This window comes from Scyliorhinus torazame, chromosome 6 (genome assembly GCF_047496885.1).
Source record: "Scyliorhinus torazame isolate Kashiwa2021f chromosome 6, sScyTor2.1, whole genome shotgun sequence".
Lineage (NCBI taxonomy): Eukaryota > Metazoa > Chordata > Chondrichthyes > Carcharhiniformes > Scyliorhinidae > Scyliorhinus > Scyliorhinus torazame.
The window spans coordinates 33989501-34015445 of record NC_092712.1 but is presented as its reverse complement, the minus strand read 5'-3'; the positions used below and the strand labels follow the sequence as shown (position 1 = coordinate 34015445).

At 52.0% G+C, this 25945-nt stretch overlaps 1 protein-coding gene across 3 annotated transcripts in view; it reads left to right on the top strand.

Annotated features, from left to right (window-relative positions):
- Positions 1 to 2292: 2292 nt before the first annotated feature.
- The window catches only part of ccdc13 (coiled-coil domain containing 13), a 90768-nt gene continuing 67115 nt past the window's right edge, over positions 2293 to 25945 (top strand). For 2 of the 3 annotated variants that reach the window (XM_072508111.1, XM_072508110.1), the window contains exon 1: positions 2293 to 2725. In XM_072508111.1, the coding sequence (XP_072364212.1) occupies positions 2517 to 2725 (209 nt within the window). In that variant the 5' untranslated portion in view covers positions 2293 to 2516. The remainder of the gene's footprint in view (positions 2726 to 25945) is intronic. The other variant, XM_072508109.1, reaches the window with a different exon arrangement.

Genomic DNA, 25945 nt, shown 5'->3' with positions numbered 1-25945 from the left:
TCTTTCTCTTTCCACAGGCGACACTCAGAGAGACGGGGACAGATCAGGAAGCATCACACCCACCGCATGGGTTAGAGCAGACTGGTTAGTTAGATTGAGTTACTTTAGCATGATCAGCAGGAGAGTCGAACTCAAGTAGGAGAATTGTATCTCCAAGTCTGAACCTTCCATTGTCAGAATATACGTCAAGGAAGCGGCTTATGCTACATGAAGAAGCATAACACAACATGGTACCACGAGTGGGGTCATTGAGCGCAAAAAACACTACAACAACAAAGACAACAACAAGAAGCATACCAAAGGCACCAACGTCAACAACGAGCATGACAAGAACAACAACACTGGAACAATAGCTGGTATGACATGGTACAACTCTGCAAATGCAGGACAATGTAACAGCACAGCTCCTAACACTGGCAAGAGTACAGCCATGCCATGGCATAACAGCAAATCTCACCGATTCAAGTTTGCTCCACTACAAACAAGCAGACCAGCTTTCAAGGCAGATGAGTTTGCTCCACTACGAACAAGCAAACCAGCTTTCAAGGCAGCTGACATAATGCATCGATATTGCAAACACAAGAAACAGTCCAGGCCAGATGACACAGATTACATATTGCATCACTACCACAAGCATCGAAAGAAATCAGACAACATAGTGATTTGACCACTTCTTGGTTCCTTAAGCACAGGGACACTGACGGCATTCAGAAGGACATGCCACCATCAACTTCACCAACAAAACAAGAAAGCCACTTGACTGTATTGATTCATGGACTTTGGACTCATGCATATGATTTGGACTTAGTGTAATCATCACTCACCATGATTTGTACATGTCATCACTTATCTACCTATTTTGTTTAATTTTCTTTAACCATGTACAGAAAATATGTAACATGAAAAAAGGGGGGATGTGGTGACATACATCACTGTAAATACACAAGGGTTTAATGCAAGTACAATAAGACTAAGTAAACACTAGAGGGAGCACCAGAGACATCATGACACACAGACATTCAATCAATAGGTCAGCAAGATAGGAAACGACCAATTGGCAGTCAAGACACACCCAGAGGTGACACTACCACAAGGGGGCTACCCATATAAAAGGACAGGGCACACATGCTCTTTTTCTTTCCACAGGCGACACTCTGAGAGACAGGGGCAGATCTGGAAGCATCACGCCCACCGCATGGATTAGAGCAGACTTGTTAGTTAGATTGAGCAAGATCAGCAGGAGTCGAACTCAAGTAGGAGAATTGTTAACTGTCAATAAATGTGTTAAACCTATCTCCAAGTCTGAACCTTCCTTTGTCAGAGCATACATCAAGGAAGCAGCTTATGCTACATGAAGAAGCATAACACAACAGGGAGGAGCTGCTGGAGGATAAGCTGGAGCAGGGGAGAAGCTGCTGGGGGAGCAGGAGTGGAGGGGGTGCTGGGAGAGCTGTAGCAGGGAGTGGAGGGGGTGCTGGGGGAGCTGTAGCAGTTGCTGGAGGAGGAGCTGCTGAAGGAGGAGCAGGAGTGGAGAAGGTGCTGGGGGAGCTGTAGCAGCTGCTGGAGGAGCTGCAGTAGGGTTGGAGGAGGAGCTGCTGGAGCAGGGGAGGAGCTGCTGGAGGAGGAGCTGTTGGAGCAGGGGAGGAGCTGCTGAAGGAGGAGCTGGAGCAGGGGAGGAACTGTTGGAGCAGGAGAGGAGCTGCTGGAGCAGGGGAGGAGATGCTGGAGGGGGAGCTGGAGCAGGGGAGGTGCTGCTGGAGAAGCTGGAGCAGGGGAGGAGCTGTTGGAGCAGAAGGGGGAGCTGCAGCTGGAGTTGGAGGAGGAGGAGTGGCTGGAGGGGCTGAAGCTGGGGTTGGAGGAGTGGCTGGAGCAGGGGAGGAGCTGCTGGAGGAGGAGCTGCTGGAGGGGGAGCTGGAGCAGGGGAGGAGCTGCTGGAGGAGGAGAAGAGCTGCTGGAGCAGGGGAGGAGCTGCTGGAGGAGGAGAAGAGCTGCTGGAGCAGGGGAGGAGCTGCTGGAGGAGGAGCTGCTGGAGGGGGAGCTGGAGCAGGGGAGGTGCTGCTGGAGAAGCTGGAGCAGGGGAGGAGCTGTTGGAGCAGAAGGGGGAGCTGCAGCTGGAGTTGGAGGAGGAGGAGTGGCTGGAGCAGGGGAGGAGCTGCTGGAGGAGGAGCTGCTGGAGGGGGAGCTGGAGCAGGGGAGGAGCTGCTGGAGCAGGGGAGGAGCTGCTGGAGCAGAAGGGGGAGCTGCAGCTGGAGTTGGAGGAGGAGGAGTGGCTGGAGGGGCTGAAGCAGGGGTTGGAGGAGCTGCTGGAGGAGGAGGAGGAGGAGCTGCTGGAGTGTGGATGAGGGAGGCGCATCCGCCATGGTTACCGTTGCTACGCGACGCCAGCGGCCTGCGGACAGCGGCCTCCCTCAGAGGCCTGGAGGTAGCAAGGCTGAGCGGCCCCGCAGCTGGGAGCGGCGCCTCGGGGGGTGAGGGAAGAGTTTGAATAGAGAGCGGCTGTTGGCCGGGCCCGGCCGATGGAGGAGGCGGACGAGCTGGTGACCCGCGGGCTGAGGCAGCAGTTCCAGGCCCTGCAGGAGGAGCAGCAGCAGAGGAGGAGGGAGCGGATGGCGCTGGGCGGCTGCCGGAGGGAGCGGGACACCGACACCCCCGCGCAGCGGGAGGAGGACCTCGGGCTGCAGCTGGTGGCGGCCCAGACCCACAGCAGCACCGACATCAGCAAGAGGTAAATAGCGGGGGCGGGGCGGGGGCTGAGCCTTGCCTCGGGCGGGGGGCACCCTTCAGATTTGGGTTTGTCACTCGTACCAGACACAGTGAAAAGTATTGTTAACTGTGTACAGTCCAGGCAGATCATTCCATACATCAAAAACATAGGACGTATGATAAATACAGCACGGTAGCACAGTGGTTAGCACTGTTGCTTCACAGCACCAGGGTCCCGGGTTCGATTCCCGGCTTGGGTCACTGTCTGTGTGGAGTCTGCACGCTCTCTCAGTGTCTGCGTGGGTTTCCTCCGGGTGCTCCGGTTTCCTCCCACAAGTCCCGAAAGACGCGCTGTTAGGTAATTTGGACGTTCTGAATTCTCCCTCCGTCCAACCGAACAGGTGGCGGAATGTGGAGACCAGGGGCTTTTCACAGTAACTTCATTGCAGTGTTAATGTAAGCCTACTTGTGACATTAATAAAGATTATTATTAATACACACTGTAAATACATAGACAGACATCGGGTGAAGCACACAGAGCGAAGTGCCACTCAGTAGTGAAGATGTGAGAAGAGGTCAGACCAGTCCGTAAGAGGATCATTCAGGAATTCGGTACAGCGGGGATGGAGCTGTATTTGAATCTATTAGTGCGTGTTCTCAGACTTTTTTGTATCTCCTACCCGATTGAAGAAGTTGGAAGAGTGAGTAAGCTGGGTGGGAGGGGTATTTGATTACGCTGCCTGCTTTCCCAAGGCAGCGGAAGATAAAGAGTCAATGGGTGGGAGGTGGGTTCACCTGATGGACTGGGCTGTCTTCCGACTTTCTAGTTTATTACAAAGCCGGGCAGGCGGCGGTGTCCTGGTTTCTCACTGGACCAGTGATCCATAAACCCAGGGTAATGCCTGGGGCAGATGGTGAGATTTGAATTCTTCCATAGAAACTACAGTGCAGAAGGAGGCTATTTGGCCCATCAGGTCTGCACGGCATTCTATCTAGGCCCACTCTCCCACCTTATCCGTGTAACCCCACCCAACCTGCACATCCCTTGCAACTATGGTGCAATGTAGCATGGCCAATCCACCTAACCTGTGCTTCTTTGGACTTTGGGAGGAAACAAGAGCACCCGGACAAAACCCACGCGGAGAACTTGCAAACTCCACACACTCGCCCAAGGCTGGAATTAAACTTGGGTCCCTGGTGCTGTGAGGCAGCAGTGATAGCCACCGTGCTGCCCCTTCAATAAAAATCAAGGATTAAAAATCTAATGATGACATTCACGAATGTCCTTTAGGGAAAAAAATCTTGCCACCTTTACCAGGTCTGGTCTACATGTGACTTCGCATCCACGGCCCTCTGAAATGGCCTAGCAAGCCACACAGTTCAAGGGCAATTAGGGACTGGTAGTAAATGTGGGCCCAGCCCGCGATGCCCACATCCCATGAATGAATTTAGAATAATAAGGTTCGGGGTTGAGTCACACTCCAGGGCTTGAGCACAAAAACCCAACTCTAGTCAAGTGCTGCAGTGTCCGAGGAGCTGTCTTTTGGATGAAGTGTTAACTAAGAGTATGAAACACTGGTCTGGCTTATTGCATCCAAATCTGGGTGCCACAGTTAGTAAGGATGTGAAATCACTAGAGAGGGTGCAGGGAAGATTTATGAGAATGGTTCCAGGGATGAGGATTACATAGTTACATAGATAGATTGGATAAGTTGAAACTGTTTTCCTTGGAGAAGAGAGGGCCGATAGAAGATTGGATGGCGATGTTGTCACAAGTAGCCTTACATTAACACTGCAGTGAAGTTACTGTGAAAAGCCCCTAGTCGTCACACTCCGGCGCCTGTTCGGGCACACAGAGGGAGGATTCAGAATGTCCAAATTACCTAACAGCACTTGGGACTTGTGGGAGGAAACCTGCGCAGACACGGGGGAAAACGTGCAGACTCCGCACAGTGACACAAGCCGAGAATCGAACCCGGGTCCCTGAAGCTGTGAAGCAACAGTGCTACCCACTGTGCTACCGTGCTCAAAATCGGGAGTGCTCTGGACCGAGTAAATAGGAAAACTGTTCCTATTGGTGGAAGAATCAAGAACCGGAGGGCTCCGATTTAAGGCAGTTGGCAAAAAAAGCGTTGGGGACAAGAGGAAAAACATTTTCACGCAGCAAATGGCTAGGATCTGGAATGCACTGTCTGATATTGTGGTGGAGCAGGGTCAGTTGAGACTGTTAAAAAAGGAATTGGATCATTACCTGAAAAGGGGAAATTTGCATGGAAAGGGGAAAATGGCATGGCAGTGGCATTAGGCAAGTTGTTCCTTCAGAGGGCCAGCACAGACACGATTGGCCAAATGGCCACCTTTCTATGATTCTCTGACCGGTCAGTTTGCTCATGTGGATGTCAAAGATCCTGTACGATCATTTTGAAGAAGAGTTAAGGGAGTTAAGATGTGCTGGGCAATATTTATTTCTCGATAACTAAATCAGATCATTTGGCCGCTATCACATTGCTGTTTATGGGACATTGAAGTGTGAAAACCAGCTGCCCCATTTCTTACAATACAATAGCGGCGACACTTCAAAAAATACTGCATTGGCTGTAAACGGTTCTGAAAGTGTGATATAAATCCAAGTCTTTTGTTCTGCGCCTCTTACTAAAAATGTGCGAGAGGAGCCATATGCCCTCTACTGGTGCTTCATCGGCATTTCGCCTGACAAGGCCGCACTTTGAGCTCGTCAACAGAAACAGCTCTTTGCATTTTGAACATAAGAACATAAGAACTAGGAGCAGGAGTAGGCCATCTGGCCCCTCGAGCCTGCTCCACCATTCAATGAGATCATGGCTGATCTTTTGTGGACTCAGCTCCACTTTTCGGCCCGAACACCATAACCCTTAATCCCTTTATTCTTCAAAAAACTATCTATCTTTATCTTAAAAACATTTAATGAATGAGCCTCTACTGCTTCACTGGGCAAGGAATTCCATAGATTCACAACCCTTTGGGTGAAGAAGTTCCTTCTAAACTCAGTCCTAAATCTACTTCCCCTTATTTTGAGGCTATGCCTCCTAGTTCTGCTTTCACCCGCCAGTGGAAACAACCTGCCCGCATCTATCCTATCTATTCCCTTCATAATCTTATATGTTTCTATAAGATCCCCCCTCATCCTTCTATATTCCAACGAGTACAGTCCCAGTCTACTCAACCTCTCCTCGTAATCCAACCCCTTCAGCTCTGGGATTAACCTAGTGAATCTCCTCTGCACACCCTCCAGTGCCAGTACGTCCTTTCTCAAGTAAGGAGACCAAAACTGAACACAATACTCCAGGTGTGGCCTCACTAACACCTTATACAATTGCAGCAGAACCTCCCTAGTCTTAAACCCCATCCCTCTAGCAATGAAGGACAAAATTCCATTTGCCTTCTTAATCACCTGTTGCACCTGAAAACCAACTTTTTGCGACTCATGCACTAGCACACCCAGGTCTCTCTGCACAGCAGCATGTTTTAATATTTTATCATTTAAATAATAATCCCTTTTGCTGTTATTCCTACCAACCTCACATTTGTCAACATTGTATTCCATCTGCCAGACCCTAGCCCATTCACTTAGCCTATCCAAATCCCTCTGCAGACTTCCAGTATCCTCTGCACTTTTTGCTTTAACGGCAACCCCGATCACTACACGGCCCCCGTTTCAGCCCCACCACTTTCTGGACCCCACTTTACCCCCCCCCCCCCACTAATCTTGCCGAGGCCCCTGGGAACCCTCCAGTCCAATGGGCAGGGCGGTTCTGGGCCTGAACCCTGACAGTGCCAATCTGGGTCTTGGCACTGCCAGTGTGCCAGGCAGACAGTGCCAAGGTGTCCAGGTGCCATGGGGAGTGCCAGAGTAATATCTTGCCCTATCCCCAACCACCCGGGGGTCTCTAATGTTCTGCAAGACTCCCCGAGGTGCCGGCATGTCTGGGCCACGTTTGTGGGGACCACTATTAAATGGTACGTTGGCCAGTTAAAATGGCTAACTCTCGATTTAGAATGGCTAACCCCGATTTAAAATGGCGAACGCCAAAGGCTGATGGGAAAATCAGCTAACAGGACTAAAACAAGCAGCTACAGGTAAACTGTGTATTCATCTCTGGGAAGGCCAGACAAGATTGATACCTGTAGCCATCAGCACAACAAAACACCAGCCATCTGCCTATTAATGAGCAATCCCCGGGAACAATGTGCAACAATTTAGACACACAAAGCCAACCCAGACTCTTCGGCGCCAACAGAAGCCTACACAAAGGGAGGTGAACGACCACCTCAAGACTGCCCATCGATCAAGGAATCGCTCCAGCATTGGAGAAAATCGAACCAAGTGATTGGGACAAAGTCCAATCACTTGGAACCAGGTACAGGGTCCGCCCCGAAAGGCGGGAAGCCCCTGGGGACTATAAGAATGGAGTCCAAGTTCAAATCGACCCTTCTGCTACCCCTTCTGCACTCTCCTGCAACCCTTCTGCTAGCCTTCTGCAACAGCCGCTCAAATCGTAAGTCTTACTTCAACGCTCGCTACGAGATAGGCGCTCCTAGCTATCGATCTGTACCAGCTTCGAATCCCACAGGCTCAGAACCAAACAAAAGGCCATTTGTTTCCCTGACCTGGTGGGCCATTTCCAAGTTAAGTATTGGCCTGTTAGTTGTAGGAAGTAGCTTAGACGTAGAATTTATGCATGAGTATTGATTACTTTATATAATAAATGTGCGTTGATTTAACTCTTACTAAGCGGTGTGTTGGATTATTGATCATTACTTGGACTTGAACCACGTGGCGGTATCAGAAAGATACCTAGCGACTCGAGCAAAGGTGATAGAACAGAGCAATTAAACTAAGGCTAAAGTTAGCAGCAACATTACTCAGCAGGTCAGGCAGCAAATGGGGAGAGAGAGAGAAACAGAGGTAATGTTTCAGATGCGGACCCTTGGTCAGAACAAGAAAATATGAATTATGAGATCATGAGGAAAGGTTCACATGTGCTTTCCCCACAGCGGCTGCTGGGTGCATCCAGTACTTTCTGGGGATTTTCATATACTCAAACATCTGCATGTCATTTGTTTTCACTTCATCTGAATATTCTGACCCCCTTTTGAGTAGAACTAACTGATCAAATAGCTATCAATTCAGTAAGTTTTAAAGTACTGCTGGACAAGGATAAGAGTGGTCCTAGGGTGAATGTGCTAAATTGGGGGAAGGCTAATTATAACAATATTAGGCGGCACTGAAGAACCTAGATTGGGGGCGGATGTTTGAGGGCAAATCAACATCTGACATGTGGGAGGCTTTCAAATTTCAGTTGAAAGGAATTCAGGACCGGCATGTTCCTGTGCGGAAGAAGGATAAATATGGCAAATTTCGGGACCCTTGGATAACGAGAGATATTGTAGGCCTCGTCAAAAAGAAAAAGGAGGCATTTGTCAGGGCTAGAAGGCTGGGAACAGACAAAACCTGTGTGGAATATAAGGAAAGTAGGAAGGAACTTAAGCAAGGAGACAGGAGGGCTAGAAGAGGTCACGAAAAGTCATTGGCAAATAGGGTTAAGGAAAATCCCAAGGCTTTTTACACATATATAAAAAGCAAGAGGGTAGCCAGAGAAAGGGTTGGCCCATTGAAGGATAGGCAAGGGAATCTATGTGTGGAGGATCTATGAGCCAGAGGAAATGGGCGAGGTACTAAATTAATACTTTGCATCATTATTCACCAAAGAGAAGGAATTGGTGGATGTTGAGCCTGGAGAAGGGTGTGTAGATAGCCTGGGTCACATTGAGATCCAAAAAGACGAGGTGTTGGGCATCTTGAAAAATATTACGGTAGATAAGTCCCGAAGGCCGGATGGGATCTACCCCAGAATACTGAAGGAGGCTAGAGAGGAAATTGCTGAGGCCTTGACAGAAATCTTTGGATCCTCACTGTCTTCAGGTGATGTCCCGGAAGACTGGAGAATAGCCAATGAAATGAAAATCGCTTATTGTCACAAGTAGGCTTCAAATGAAGTTACTGTGAAAAGCCCCTCGTCGCCACATTCCGGCGCCTGTTCGGGGAGGCTGATACGGGAATTGAACCATGCTGTTGGCCTGCCTTGGTCTGCTTTAAAAGCCAGCGATTTAGCCCAGTGTGCTAAAACAGCCGTTGTTCCTTTGTTTAAGATGGGTAGCAAAGATAATCCAGGGAACTACAGACTAGTGAGCCTTCACTTCAGTGGTAGGGAAATTATTGGAGAGAATTCTTCGAGACAGGATCTATTCCCATTTGGAAGCAAATGGACGTATTAGTGAGAGGCAGCATCGTTTTGTGAAGGGGAGGTCGTGTCTCACTAACTTGATAGAGTTTTTTGAAGAGGTCATAAAGATGATTGATGCAGGTAGGGCAGTGCATGTTGTCTATATGGACTTCAGTAAGGCCTTTGACAAGGTCCCTCATGGTGAAGTCACACGGGATCAGGGGTGAGCTGGCAAGGTGGATACAGAACTGGCTAGGTCATAGGAGGCAGAGAGTAGCAATGGAAGGGTGCTTTTCTAATTAGAGGGCTGTGACTAGTGGTGTTCCGCAGGGATCAGTGCTGGGACCTTTGCTGTTTGTAGTATATATCAATGATTTGGAGGAAAATGTAACTGGTCTGATTAGTAAATTTGCAGACGACACAAAGGTTGGTGGAATTGTGGGTAGCGATGAGGACTGTCAGAGGATACAGCAGGATTTAGATTGTTTGGAGACTTGGGCAGAGAGATGGCAGATGGAATTTAATCTGGACAAATGTGAGGTAATACATTTTGGAAGGTCTAATGCAGGTAGGGAATATGCAGTGAATGGTAGAACCCTCAAGAGTATTGAAAGTCAGAGAGATCTAGGTGTACAGGTCCACAAGTCACTGAAAGGGGCAACGCAGGTGGAGAAGGTAATCAAGAAGGCATACTTGCCTTCATTGGCCGGGGCATTGAGTATAAGAATTGGCAAGTCATGTTGCAGCTGTATAGAACCTTAGTTAGGCCACACTTGGAGTGTAGTGTTCAATTCTGGTCGCCACACTACCAGAAGGATGTGGAGGCTGTAGAGAGGGTGCAGAAGAGATTTACCAGGATGTTTCCTGGTAGGGAGAAGATTAGCTATGAGGAGAGGTTGAATAAACTCAGTTTGTTCTCACTGGAACGACAGAGGTTGCGGGGCGACCTGATAGAGGTCTACAAAATTATGAGGGGCATAGACAGAGTGGATAGTCAGAGGCTTTTCCCCAGGGTAGAGGGGTCAATTACTAGGGGGCATAGGTTTAAGGTGCGAGGGGCAAGGTTTAGAGGAGATGTACGAGGCAAGTTTTTTTACACAAAGGGTAGTGGGTACCTGGAACTCGCTGCCGGAGGAGGTGGTGGAAGCAGGGACGATAGTGACATTTAAGGGGCATCTTGACAAATTCATGAATAGGATGGGAATAGAGGGATACGGACTCGGGAAGTGTCGAAGATTTTAGTTTACACGGGCAGCATGGTCGGCGAGGGCTGAAGGGCCGAAGGGCCTGTTCCTGTGCTGGACTTTTCGGATTGGATTGGATTTGTTTATTGTCACGTGTACCGAGGTACAGTGAAAAGTATTTTTCTGCGAGCAGCTCAACAGATCATTAAGTACATGAGAAGAAAAGGGAATAAAAGAAAATACATAATAGGGCAACACAACATATACAATGTAACTACAAAAGCACTGGCATCGGATGAAGCATACAGGGTGTAGTGTTAATGAAATCAGTCCATAAGAGGGACATTTAGGAGTCTGTGACAGTGGGGAAGTAGCTGTTTTTGAGTCTGTTCATGCGTGTTCTCAGACTTTTGTATCTCCTGCCCGATGGAAGAAGTTGGAAGAGTGAGTAAGCCGGGTGGGAGGGATCTTTGATTATACTGCCCGCTTTCCCCAGGCAGCGGGAGGTGTAGATGGAGTCAATGGATGGGAGGCAGGTTCGTGTGATGGACTGGGCGGTGTTCACGACTCTCTGAAGTTTCTTGCGGTCCTGGGCCGAGCAGTTGCCATACCAGGCTGTGATGCAGCCCGATAGGATGCTTTCTATGGTGCATCTGTAAAAGTTGGTAAGAGTCAATGTGGACATGCCGAATTTCCTTAGTTTCCTGAGGAAGTATAGGCGCTGTTGTGCTTTCTTGGTGGTAGCGTCGACGTGGGTGGACCAGGACAGATTTTTGGAGATGTGCACCCCTAGGAATTTGAAACTGCTAACCATCTCCACCTCGGCTCCGTTGATGCTGACAGGGGTGTGTACAGTACTTTGCTTCCTGAAGTCAATTACCAGCCCTTTAGTTTTGCTGGCATTGAGGGAGAGATTGTTGTCGCTACACCACTCCACTAGGTTCTCTATCTCCCTCCTGTATTCGGACTCATCGTTATTCGAGGCCCACTATGTTCTTTGTTCTTTGTTCTATTTTGAGAAATTGTAATGCTTCAGTTTGTCCAGCAGGTGACGTCCGGGTACATTGTACAGGGCAGCCTGTCCAAACCAGCTGGGTCTCTGTGACAACCCTGACAGCACCGAGCAGTGTTGTTAACTGGCTGTCAGAGTAAGAGGTTCCCGCAAAGCTGAACATAGAAATGTCTTTATGGAAAGCAGCTTGGCTGTTAACATCGTCCATTTTAAGATTCTGGGGCATGGGTGATACTACTTTTGTTGTCGGGGTGTGTTTTACCAGATTCTCCTAACTAAGCTAATTGGAAAGTTTGTTCATCGTGAACGATTTGGGGTATTCGTGTATGAATGGCATACATGACAATTGTAATTCTCTCTTGGCAGGCCTTCTAACCTGTGTAAACCTGAGTGCAACCTGAGTCCTGCTGCCCCTCTCCTAACTCGCTGCGTAAAACGTGTGTCCAGCCAAGTATTTGGTCACGTGTCCTGATGTCTCCTGTTTTAGCTCGGTGTCGGTTTTCATCTGATAACATTCCAGTGATATGCCTTGGGACACTTTGTTATGCTAAAGACATAATATAAAGCTAGCTTGGTCAAAGAGGCATCTAATTGGGGGGGGGGGGGGGGGGGACATTTTAAAGTAGGAGCGTGTGGTAGGGAGAGGAAAAGCTTTCGGGAGGGAATGTTGCTGCTTGGCTAAATTTCATTCAGCGCTATTATTAACTCGGTCGTTGGTTACTGCATTAAGTAGTGCAGAGGGGATTTAGTATAAAGAATTCAGTATAAGCAACTGCGCAGGAATAGCACCGATTGGAAGTTATACCCCTTGGTCTTTGTTCGATACTTCACCCAATGTCTAAGTCTGTGCATTTACATTTTGTATTTATCGTATGACCTATGTTTTTCATGTATGGAACGATCTGTCTGGACTGTATGCAGAACAATTCTTTTCACTGTACCTGGGTACACGTGACAATAAATCTAAATCTAATAAATGGGCCTGATAGGCCAAATAGCACAGTCTTTTTCCATTATCTGCTTCCCTATGAACTTCAGGTGGCTGCTGAAGGTGCTCAATTCCTGAGAAGCTTGATGTCTTAATAACTGGATGTATCTGCTGGCCCCACTTTCTCTGTTCAGTGGATACAGAAGAGCCACTAGATTAATTTCCAATTTGAAGAACAAGATCAGCTGATAAAGTTGGGACTTGCAGGAAATATAGGAATGATATGATTGAGGTTTATGAAATGTAGAAAGAGTTAGATGTGTTTGAGTTGACAGGCAATTCCAGTTTAATAGCTTGGGGAGAGCCACAACACAATTTTTTTGTTAATAAACAATTTTATTGAGGTATTTTTGGCATATAAAACAATGACATTGTATAGTACTGTACAAAAAAGAAAAGCAATTAACGCATAGTACAAACCACAACCCCATTCTCGCAAGGACCTGCCTAAACCACCCCCTACTCTACTCTACTCCCCCCGCTGACGGTTAATTCTCTGCGAAGAAGTCAACGAATGGCTGCCACCTCCGGGCGAACCCCGATAGTGAACCTCTCAAGGCGAACTTAACAGTATTCGTCGCCGGGCTACCAGGAAAGCAAAGGCCAAGACGTCGGCCTCCTTCTCCTCCTGGGCTCCCGGGTCCTCCGACACCCCAAAGATTGCCACCTCAGGACTCATTATCACCCCAGTTTTCAAAACCCGGGACATGATGTCCGCGAATCCCTGCCAGTACCCCCTGAGTTTAGGGCACGACCAGAACATGTGCACGTGATCAGCCGGCCCATCCCAGCGCATATCCCGCCCCTGCCGTGTCCCGAAATCTCCTCCACCGGAGATTCGGCGGGGGCGGGAATCATTCCGGTCGGTGGGCCCACCCCCGGCGATTCTCCAGCCCGCGATGGGCCAAAGTCCCGCCGCTGTCAACCCACGCCAGCCGGCGTGGATTGAACCACCTACCATACCGGCGGGAGCAGACGGCGCGGGCGGGCTCCGGGGTCCTGGGGGGGGGGCACGGGGCGATCTGGCCCCGGGGGGTGCCCCCACGGTGGCCTGGCCCATGATCGGGGCCCAACGATCGGCGGGCGGCTTCTGCCGTGGGGGCACTCTTTTTCTTCCGCCTTCGCAATGGTCTCCACTATGACGGAGGCGGAAGAGACCCCCTCCACTGCGCATGCGCGGGGATGCCGTGAGTGGCTGCTGACGCTCGCGCGCATGCGTCGCCCGGTGAAGTCCTCTCGGCGCCGGCTGGCGTGGCGTCAAAGGCCTTTTCACCAGCCGTTGGAGTGGAAATCACTCTGGCGCGGGCCTATCCCCTCAAGGTGAGGGCTTGGCCCCTAAAGGTGCGGAGAATTCTGCACCTTTGGGGCGGCCCGACGCCGGACTGGTCCACGCCGTTTTTGGCTCCGGGTAGCAGACATCACGCCGTTTGCGGAGAATCCTGCCCAAGAAGTACCAGGCACTCTCAGCCCTTCCCTCCAAACACAGAAACAGATTGCAAAAAATTCCCCCGAAACCCCCATCATAACCGCACCTTTTTAACTATTTTCTTTTTTATATTTTCCCTCTACCAAAACTCCAACCAAACAAGTAAGCCAAAAAGGAAACATTCAAGGGAACCACAAAAAAGAGCAAGAAAAACACATCGCAACCAAAATACATCCACCTAAAAAGGTCGAAAAAACTAAAAGAACGGACTCAAGCATGCAGGCATCTCTCACAGTGAGAGAGAAACAAAATAGACTTAAAAGTTCTACCAAGAGTCCTCAAGCTCAGGGACAGCCCTTGCTTCTTAACAAAGTCCATTGCCTCCTCGGGTTCCTCGAAATAAGAACAAGGTGAAATTTGGGCTGCTTTTTCCGTCGCTGACTCTCATACGTAACCCACAGTCGCGCCGGAAAAAGCTGCCCAAATTTCACCTTGTTCTTACACACAATCTCCTTCACCTGTCTGTAGCCTCCCCTCCTGGCCACCTCAGTACTCAGGCCTTGGTAAACACGCAGGGTGCTGTTGTCCCAAGTACAGCTTTGTGTGCTCTTGGCCCATTGCAGAACCCGCTCCTTGTCCAGGTACCTGTGGAACCGGACCACCATCGCTCGTGAGGGACCCCTCGTCGCGGCTGCCTCACCTGCACTCCGAGTGCCCTGTCCACCACCGGGGGCGAAGGAACACCTCGTTCCCCAGCAGCTTCTGAAACATACCCTCCACATACGTGGCAGCATCCAGACCCTCAGCCCCCTCCGGGAGGCCAACGATTCTTACATTCTGCCGGCGAGATCTGTTGTCCAGGTCCTCCAGCCTTTCCAGGAGCATTTTTTGCTGATCCCTCAACCTCCGAATCTCCATGTCCGCCACCGTTTGAAAGTCGGCCTGCTCCTCCACCAAGTTCTCCAGCTTCTAGAGCTCCTCAGCCTGATCATCCAGCCTTTTTTCCAATCGGTCCATCGACTTCTGGAGCAGCTCCGTTATGGCGCTTCAGAGCTAAAAAGCCCTCCTCCTGCATGGCCTGTAGCAGCTGCTCCATTGTAGGCTGGGCTGTCGGTGCCTTGCTCTGGACATCGGCCATATTGGTCTCTCTCTCAGCCTCCACCGTGCCCTTGCTTGACCACTTCCTCTGCTATTTACGGTCCCTCCGGCTTTTTTTTTTAGAAATATTTTTATTCAAATTTTTACATATTTTCAACAAACAAAGAACACACAAATGAACATCTTACAACTCCATCACAAATTCCCCCAATATACAAACCCCCCATTAAGCAATAATAAACACAGTAGAAAACACAAAGTACTCCCCCGCCCCCCCCCCCCTCTGGGTTGCTGCTGCTGCTGACCACCTCCTAACGCTCCGCTAGAAAGCCTATGAACGGTTGCCACCGCCTGAAGAACCCTTGCACAGACCCTCTCAAGGTAAATTTTACCCTCTCCAATTTTTTATTTTCCCCCACCCCCCCGCCCTCACACATTCCCTTCCCCCCCCACCCCTCACACATTCCCTTCCCCCCCACCCCTCACATATTCTCCTTCCCCCTGCCCCTCACATACTCTCCTTTCCCCCCCCACCCCTCACACATTCCCTTCCCCCCTGCCCCTCACACATTCTCTTCCCCCCACCCCTCACACATTCTCTTCCCCCCGCCCCTCACACATTCTCTTCCCCCCGCCCCTCACACATTCTCTCCCCCCCCCCCCCCCGCCCCTCACACATTCTCTTCCCCCCCGCCCCTCACACATTCTCTTCCCCCCCCCGCCCCTCACACATTCTCTTCACCCGCCCCACACATTCCCTTTCTTCCCATCCCTCACATTCCCTTCCTCCCCACCCCTCGCATTCCCTTCCCCCTGCCCCTCACACATTCCCTTCCCCCGCCCCTCACACATTCCCTTCCCCCCGCCCCTCACACATTCCCTTCCCCCCGCCCCTCACACATTCCCTTCCCCCCGCCCCTCACACATTCCCTTCCCCCCGCCCCTCACACATTCCCTTCCCCCCGCCCCTCACACATTCCCTTCCCCCCGCCCCTCACACATTCCCTTCCCCCCGCCCCTCACACATTCCCTTCCCCCCGCCCCTCACACATTCTCTTCCCCCCGCCCCTCACACATTCTCTTCCCCCCGCCCCTCACACATTCCCTTTCTCCCCACCCCTCGCATTCCCTTCCCCCCCCGCCCCTCACACATTCTCTTCCCCCCGCCCCTCACACATTCTCTTCCCCCCGCCCCTCACACATTCTCTTCCCCCCGCCCCTCACACATTCTCTTCCCCCCGCCCCTCACACATTCTCTTCCCCCCGCCCCTCACACATTCTCCTCCCCACCCCTCACATTCTGTTCCTCCTCACCCCTCACACATTCTCTTCCTCCCCGCCCCTCACATTCTCTTCCCCCAACCGCCCTCACACATTCTCTTCCTCCCCACCCCTCACACATTCTCTTCTCCACCCCTCACACATTTCCTTCCCCCCGCCCCTCACACATTCTCTTTCCCCCCCCTCGTCCCTCACACAATCTCTTCCTCCCCGTCCCTTGCAGTCTCTCCCTCTCTGAAACTTTATATGCAATCTTGCCAAGGTTTTATACTTGCGAAATATTTATTTTTGACGCTTCTTTCTTTTAAAAAAAATATATATTTTATTAAAGTTTTTCGATCAAAAAGAATTTTCCATTTTTACAACTTTGTAACAAAATGTACATTGACCGTTATTTAAACAATATATTAACTAACAACAAGTGCAGAAATAGTGACATTGAAAAAATAAATATAAACAACTAGCATGGAAAAGAACAAAAAAAACCCAAGGACCTACATGTACCACCCCCCCCCCCCCCCCCCCCCGGTTGCTGCTGCTGTCTTTCCTGTTTCCCCTTATCGCTCTGCGAGATAGTCAAGGAACGGTTGCCACCGCCTGGTGAACCCGAGCCAAACCTCTTAGTGCGTACTTTATTCGCTCCAATTGTATAAACTCTGCCATGTTGTTTATCCAGGCCTCCATGTCCGGGGGTTTAGCTTCTTTCCACATTAGTAGAATCCTTCGCCGGGCTACTAGGGGCGCAAAGGCCAAAACATCGGCCTCTCTCGCCTCCTGCACTCCGGGCTCTTCTGCAACCCCAAATGTAGCCAACCCCCAGCTTGGTTCGACCCAGATCCCCACCACCTTTGAGATCACTCTTGCCACACCCACCCAGAACCCATGCAATACCGGACATGACCAAAACATGTGGGTGTGGTTCGCCGGGCTTCCCGCACACCTCCCGCACCTATCCTCCACTCCAAAAAATCTACTCAGCCTTGCTCCCATCATAGTGCCCTGTGTAGAACCTTGAATTGGATCAGGCTGAGCCTGGCACACGAGGACGAGGAATTTACCCTACTTAGGGCATCTGCCCACAGCTCCTCCTCAATCTCTTCCCCCAGCTCCTCCTCCCATTTACCCTTTAGCTCCTCTACCATCGTCTCCCCCTCGTCTCTCATTTCCCTGTATATATCGGACACTTTACCATCACCGACCCATGCCCCCGAGATCACTCTGTCCTGGATCCCCTGCGCCGGGAGCTGCGGAAATTCCCTCACCTGTTGCCTTGCAAATGCCCTCACTTGCATATATCGGAAGGCATTCCCAGGTGGCAACTCGTATTTTTCTACCAGTGCTCCCAGACTCGCGAACGTCCCGTCCAAGAACAAGTCCTTCAATTTCACAATTCCTGCTCGTTGCCAAGATTGGAATCCCCCATCTATCCTTCCCGGGACGAACCTGTGGTTGTTCCTTATCGGGGACCACACCGAGGCACCCGTCACTCCCCTATGTCGTCTCCACTGTCCCCAAATCTTCAAAGTCGCCACCACCACTGGGTTTGTGGTGTATTTTTTCGGGGAAAACGGTAACGGCGCCGTCGCCAGTGCTTTTAAACTTGTTCCCCTACAGGACGCCATCTCCAGCCTTTTCCACGCCACTCCTTCTTCTTCCCTCATCCATTTACATATCATAGACACGTTGGCGGCCCAATAGTAATCACTCAGGCTCGGCAGTGCCAGTCCCCCTCTGTTGCAGGAACCCCCTCTTTACCCTTGGGGTCTTTCCAGCCCACACAAAGCTCATAATACTCCTATCCACTTTCTTGAAGAAGGCCTTTGTAATCAGTATGGGGAGGCACTGAAACACGAAAAGAAACCTCGGGAGGACCACCATTTTGACCGCCTGTACCCTACCCGCCAATGACAGGGGCACCATGTCCCACCTTTTAAAGTCCTCCTCCATCTGCTCTACCTGTCGTGTCAAGTTAAGTTTATGCAAGGTTCCCCCGTTCCTAGCTACCTGGATCCCTAGATATCGAAAGTCCCTTGCTACTCTCCTCAGCGGCAGATCGTCTATTCCCCTGCCCTGTTCCCCGGGGTGCATCACAAATAGTTCACTCTTTCCCATGTTCAATTTGTATCCCGAGAACTCTCCAAACTCCCTGAGTGTCTGCATTATCTCGGGCATCCCCTCCACTGGGTCCGCCACATATAGCAGCAGATCATCCGCATATAATGACACCCGATGTTCCTCTCCTCCTCTAAGCACCCCTCTCCACTTCTTAGAGCCCCTCAGCGCTATGGCCAATGGCTCGAATGCCAACGTGAACAGTAACGGGGACAAGGGACACCCCTGTCTTGTGCCCCTATGTAATCGGAAATAGTCGGATCGTTGCCTGTTTGTAACCACGCTTGCCACCGGGGCCCCGTACAGGAGCTGAACCCATCTGATGAACCCCTCTCCAAATCCAAATCTCTTCAGTACCTCCCACAGGTAGTCCCACTCCACTCTATCGAATGCCCTCTCTGCATCCATCGCCACCACTATCTCCGCCTCCCCCTCCGGTGGGGGCATCATCATTACCCCCAGCAACCTTCGTATGTTGGCATTCAATTACCTCCCTTTAACAAACCCTGCCTGGTCGTCATGTACCACACCTGGGACACAGTCCTCTTGACGTTTCTTTCTGACTATTTACGTAAGGAACTTCATTTTTCTTCGCTATAACCTATTTCTATCAACCAGCATATCTCAATCTCCATTTCTGAAACTTTCCTCTATACCTGAAAAATAAACCCATTTTTACAGCCGGTACCCGATTGTCTGCAGCAATATTTTTCTCAACCAAATGAAATATGATAGAATCACTATTGATATGAATTAAGGTGTTGTTAGGATACGGAATGTTCCCACCAGAAACAGTGCCAGGAATAGACTCCCGTCATACATTTCATATCTGAATTGTTTTTAAAAAGAGAAGTATTGGGAACAGAATGACGTGAACAGTTCTTTCTGAGAGCTGGGTGGTGACAATGATGGGTCAAATAACTTTTATGCTATGAAATTCTACTGCTCCTGTATGGAAATCAGAAAGTACTGCTCCCGATTAAATCTATTACTTCCCAACATGTTGCGTAGGGAAGGGAATCCCTGCCTGCACCCTAAACAATAAGCCATATTTTCCTTGCTATCTTTACTCATCTGGTTCGCTAATGTTCTTTAGGGAAGGATGTCTGCTGTCCTTACTTGGCCTGGCCTACATGTGACTCCAAATCCACAGCAATGTAGTTGCCTCTTAAAGTGCCACTCGGCTCGAAGGCTATTAGGGACGAGCAACAAATGCTGGTCTTGCCTGCGATGCCCACATCCCATAAGATTAAAGAAAAAAAAATGTACCTTTTGGATAATGTAATACACCTTAATTTCTCATCATTGTTTCAGAATATATATAGCTAATTTTAGGTATTGAGGTTAATGAAGTGATTGACAAAACTTGTGGCGTTAAAGAAACTATATTGTTGGAGAATTTGGATTTATGTGACCAAAGTCTTGATCCTTAAAAAATATTTATTAGGTTGGGAAGCATAAAGAGGTCACAGTGCTGAGATTCTTTAATCAAGATGATTGATTTGCGATAACACAAAGGATGAAAATACATTAATCAATAAGCAGAATACATTGTTCTTTCTGGGGGAAATGCAGGCTTAAAGTGGACTGACTGTCTCGCCTCAGTAGTAGGGTGAGGAACCTATCTGCAGAAGGGACCTCTCTCTCCCCGTGAGCTGGTGGTGCACTCCTGTACACCACAACCTATGGCGATGACTCCACTCCTTGAACGCTGCCAGTAGCCAACTCCATCACAATGCCAGGCTGCACCTCCCCAAGCGGAGGCTGCAGTCAGCATTGGCTCATTCCTGAAGGAGCTTAGATACAAATGGGTCTCCCACACACATGCACTCTCACTGCCACACAATCAGTGTTTTCCTACTGGGGGTAGAGGACGGGGTAAAGGTCTGAAGGCGGGGGAAATGGGGAAGTTGAAGGAGGATGGATCAGGGGGTGAGTGAGGGGTGAGAGAGGGAGGGGATGGGGGTGAAGGATTTGGAGACGAGGGATGGGGATGCGGGGTGAGGGAATTGCCGGGGTGAGAGAGGGAATGTGGGAGTGAGGGGGAATGTGGGAGTGAGGGAGAATGTGGGAGTGAGGGAGGGGGAATGTGCAAGTGAGGGAGGGGGAATGTGCAAGTGAGGAAGGGGGAATGCGGGAGTGAGGAAGGGGGAATGCGGGAGTGAGGAAGGGGGAATGCGGGAGTGAGGAAGGGGGAATGCAGGAGTGAGGAAGGGGGAGTGAGGGAGGGGGAATGCAGGAGTGAGGGAGGGGGAATGCGGGAGTGAGGAAGGGGGAATGCGGGAGTGAGGAAGGGGGAATGCGGGAGGGAGGATGCGGGAGTGAGGGAGGGGGAATGCGGGAGTGAGGGAGGGAGAATGCGGGAGTGAGGAAGAAGGAAGTGAGGAAGGGGGAACGCGGGAGTGAGGAAGGGGGAACGCGGGAGTGAGGAAGGGGGAATGCGGGAGTAAGGAAGGTGGAGTGAGGAAGGGGAAATGCGGGAGGGAGAATGCTGCGGGAGTGAGGGAGGGGATGCAGGAAGGGGGTGCGTGACTGGGTGCAGGAGGGTAACAGGAGGCGAGGAATGGGGATGCGGGAGCGAGGTAAGGGGTGAGGTCACGCCTGCGTCGCCCCCACGCCTGCGTCGCCCCCACGACTGCATCCCTCTCACGCCTGCGTCGCCCTCATGATTGCATCCCCCCCACGCCTGCGTCGCCCCCACACGTACATCCCCCCACGCCCGCGTCGCGCCCGCGCCGCCCCCACGCGATGCAGGCGTGAGGGGAACGCAGGCGCGAGGGCGAAGCAGGCGCGCGGGAGATGTGGGAGGTGATGGAGGGGAGGATGAGGTGGGGAGATACAGGGTGAATGGGATGCCGGGATGAGGCAGAGGGATGCAGGAATGGGGATGGGGGGAGGCAAGGAAATGGAGGCTAATCAGTTGCAATCCTGATTCTCATCACCTGGGCCTGGGACTTAGATGAGTGCACCAGCAATTCCAGTCCCACCCACGTAACAACTGCTGGGCCCGTGCTTTCTCAAATTCAAACTTCCGAATGCTGGCTGCTAACTGCCATGCATGTCACAATCACGATTCCCATCAGACAGTGCAGAGCTTTGTCTCGACCTCTCCTCACTGAGCCACAAGGGTAATGTACTCTACCCTCTCCAATTTAATTAACCCTGCCATGTCGCTGATCCAGGCTTCCACGCTCGGGGGCCTCGCATCCTTCCACTGTAGCAGAATCCTCCGCCGGGCTACCAGGGACGCAAAGGCCAGAATACCGGCCTCTTTCGTCTCCTGCACTCCCAGCTTGTCCGATACCCCAAATAGTGACAACCCCCAGCTCGGCTTAACCCGGGTGTTCACCACCTTAGACACCGTCCTCGCAATACCCCTCCAGAACCCATCAAGCGCCGGGCACGCCCAGAACATGTGGGTGTGATTTGCTGGGCTCCCCGAGCACCTCCCACACCTGTCTTATAGAATTTACAGTGCAGAAGGAGGCCATTCGGCCCATCGAGTCTGCACCGGCTCTTGGAAAGAGCACCCTACCCAAGGTCAACACCGCCACCCTATCCCCATAACCCAGTAACCCCACCCAACACTAAGGGCAATTTTGGTCACTAAGGGCAATTTATCATGGCCAATCCACCTAACCTGCACATCTTTGGACTGTGGGAGGAAACCGGAGCACCCGGAGGAAACCCACGCACACACGGGGAGGATGTGCAGACTCCGCACAGACAGTGACCCAAGCCGGAATCGAACCTGGGACCCTGGAGCTGTGAAGCAATTGTGCTATCCACAAGGCTACCGTGCTGCCCTTCCACCCCAAAGAACCTGCTCAGCCTCGCCCCTGTCATACGCTCTGTGAAGAACCTTAAATTGTATCAGGCTAAGCCTGACGCAAGAGGAGGAAGAATTAACCCTACCCAGGGCATCCGCCCACGCACCCTCGTCTATCTCCTCCCCAAGTTCCTCCTCCCATTTACCCTATAGTTCCTCCACCGAGGTCTCCTCCTCCTCCTGCATCTCCTGGTAGATCGCCGAGACCCTGCCCTCTCCAACCCACACCCCCGAGAGCACCCTATCCTGGATCCTGAGTGCTGGAAGCAGCGGGAACTCCTTCACCTGCCGTCTTACAAACACCCTTACCTGCATGTACCTGAAGGCATTTCTGGGGGGAAGCCCAAATTTTTCCTCCAGCACCCCAAGGCTCGCAAACGTTCCAACTAGAAACAGGTCCCCCATCCTTCAAATTCCTGCCCTGTGCCAGCTCAGGAACCCTCCATCCATTCTCCCCGGGACGAACCGATGGTTCTCCTGGATCGAGGACCAAACCGAAGCCTCTACCTCACCCCTGTGGCGCCTCCACTGCCCCCAAATTTTCAAAGTCGCCGCCACCACCGGACTCATGGTGTACCTAGTCGGCGGGAGCGGCAGTGGTGCTGTCACCAGCGCTCCCAGACTCGTGCCCACACAGGACGCCATCTCCAGCCTCTTCCACCCCTCCCCCTCCCCCTCCATTACCCACTTGCGTATCATCGCCACATTGGCAGCCCAGTAATACCCACACAGATTAGGTAATGTTAACCCTCCTCTGTCCCTACTCCGCTCCAGAAACACCCTTCTCACCCTCGGGGTCCTTTTCGCCCACACAAATCCCATGATGCTCCTACTGACCCGCTTAAAAAAGGCCTTGGGGATCAGGATGGGGAGGCACTGGAATATAAAAAGGAACCTCGGGAGCACCGTCATCTTCACCGACTGTACCCTATCCGCCAGGGAGAGTGGCAGCATATCCCACCTTTTAAACTCCTCCTCCATCTGCTCCACCAGCCTCGTCAAGTTGAGCTTGTGTAGGGCCCCCCAGCTCCTGGCCACCTGGATCCCCAGGTAACGAAAACTCCTTTCCGCCCTCTTCAGTGGAAGCTCGTCTATCCCCCTTCCCTGGCCCCCTGGGTGTACCACGAAGAGCTCACTCTTCCCCACATTGAGCTTATACCCGGAAAAGTCCCCAAACTCCCTGAGGATCCGCATCAGAGAGAGATTGGCCACGACACACACTGTAATGGGTCCTTGTCCCGCTTCAAGATCAGCGAGATCAGCGCCCTGGAGGTCGTTGGGGGAAGGGCCCCCTCCCTCTCTCGCCTCATTGAAAGTCCTCACTAATAGAGGGCCCAGCAGATCCATGTACTTCCGGTAAAATTCCACCGGGAACCCATCTGGCCCCGGTGCCTTCCCCACCTGCATACTCCCCAGCCCCTTAGTCAGCACCTCCAGCCCTACCGGTGCCCCAAGCCCAGCCACCTGCTCCTCCTCCACCCTCGGGAACCTCAGTCGATCCATAAATTGACGCATCCCCCCCCTCCTCCGTCGGGGGCTCAGACCTATACAGCCCCTCATAAAAGTCTCTAAATGCCCCATTTATTCCCACCGCACTCCTCACCGTGTTCCCCACTTAATCCCTAGCTCCCCCAATCGCTGCCTCCCGCTTCCGAAGCTGGTGTGCCAATATCCGGCTCGCCTTCTCCCCGTATTCATACACCGCCCCTTGCGCTTTCCTCCACTGCACCTCTGCCTTCTTGGTGGTCAACAGGTCGAACTCGGCCTGGAGGCTTCGTCGCTCCTTGAGTAGTCCCTCCTCGGGGACCTCTGCATACCTCCTATCCACCCTTAAAATCTCCACCAATCTCTCCCTCTCTCTCCTCTCCTCCTTGTGGGCCCTAGTGGAGATTAGCTCTCCCCTAATCACTGCCTTCAGCACCTCCCAGACCACCCCCACCTGAACCTCCCCATTATCATTAGCCTCTAGATAGCTTTCAATGCACCCCCGGATCCGCCCGCTCACCTCCTCATCCACCAGCAAGCCCACATCCAGGCGCCACAGCGGGCGCTGGTCCCTCTCCTCCCCTAGCTCCAGCTCCACCCAATGCGGGGCATGGTCTGAGGTGGCTGTGGTCGAATACTCCATGTCCTCCACCCTCGGGATTAGTGCCCTGCTCAAAGCGAAGAAGTAATCCGGCCCAACATGGGCCGCATAAATCCGGCATCGTCCCAATTCGTGGCATATACATTCATTAAAACACCCGCACCCCCTGCAGCTTACCACTCACCATCACATACTCCCTCCATTGTCTGCCATGTGTGGTAGTCTCTCCCCCCCACCCCACCACGACGCCCCCCCCCCCCAATCAGCGGGCGCTCCTGTCCAACACCGCCCGTTCCCCCTCCCCTCCCCCCCCCCTGGCCCTGCCCCTTCCTTCCCTAGCGCAGGAAAAAGCCCGCGCTTTCCATCAAACCGGCCCCGCCCTCTCTGGCGCAGCTCCCTTTTGCGGCCAAATCCCAGCTCTCCCACCTCGGGCCTCCCATCTCCCCTCCCCCCCCCAACGGGGCCCCATCCTTCCAACCACCGACGCCCACACTCGCACAAAATCCCCACTTCGAACCATTTCACCCTACCCCACCCAGCACCCAAGGAAACAATACAGAACAGAACATCCCCCAAAGCACAGTAACCACAGTAGCCCCCCGCGACCTCCCCTCACAACCGACCCTCAGTCCGTGTCCAACTTTTCGGCCTGAATAAAGGTCCACACCTCCTCCGGCGTCTCAAAGTAAAGGTGCCGGTCCTTAAACCTGACCCATAGTCCATAGTCGCGGTGGCTGCAGCATCCTGAATTTCACCCCCTTCCGATGCAGAACCGCCTTAGCCCGATTGTACCCGGCCCTCTTCTTGGCCACCTCCGCGCTCCAGTCCTGGTATATACGGACCTCTGCATTCTCCCACCTGCTGCTCCGCTCCTTTTTTGCCCATCTTAGGACACACTCCCTGTCCACCAAGCGGTGGAATCACACCAATACCACCCATGGCGGCTCGTTAGACTTGGGTCTCAGCTGTCTCAGGACTCGGTGGGCCCCATCCAGCTCCAGGGGCCTCGGGAAAGCTCCCGCGCCCATCAACGTGTTCAGCATCATGACCACATATGCTCCAGCATCCGACCCCTGCAGTCCCTCTGGGAGACCCAGAATCCACAGATTCTTCCTCCTCGACCGATTCTCCATGTCCTCAAACTTCTCCTGCCATTTCTTATGCAGCGCCTCGTGCGCCTCCACCTTCACCGCCAGGCCCAATATCTCGTCCTCATTCTCCGAGGCCTTCTGCCACACCTCCCGGATCGCCGCCCCTTGGGCCTTCCGGATCTCGACCAGCTTGTCGATCGAAGCCTTCATCGGCTCCAGCAGCTCTGCTTTCAATTCCGTGAAGCAGCGCTTGAGAAACTCCTGCTGCTCTTGCGACCACTGCGCCCATGCTGCCTGGTTTCCACCCGCCGCCATCTTCGCTTTCCTCCCTCGCACTTTTCGCTGCACCAGAATTACTTTTTTCACCACTCCACTCCTGGTCCAATCCATACAGTGCCGGGGAAATCGTACTGTCACCTTCCCACACTGGGAACCGTCGAACAAATGCTGCTGGGGCCCCTAAAATGAGCCCAAAAGTCCGTTTCTGGCGGGAGCTGCCGAACGTGCGACTTAGCTCAGCATGATGTGGAGATGCCGGCGTTGGACTGGGGTGAGCACAGTACGAAGTCTTACAACACCAGGTTAAAGTCCAACAGGTTTGTTTCGATGTCACTAGCTTTCGGAGCGCTGCTCCTTCCTCGGGTGAATGCAGAGGTCTGTTCCAGAAACACATATATAAACAGATTCAAAGATGCCAAACAATGCTTGGAATGCGAGCATTAGCAGGTGATTAAATCTTTACAGATCCAGAGATGGGGTAACCCCAGGTTAAAGAGGTGTGAATTGTATCAAGCCAGGACAGTTGGTAGGATTTTGCAGGCCAGATGGTGGGGGATGAATGTAATGCGACATGAATCCCAGGTCCCGGTTGA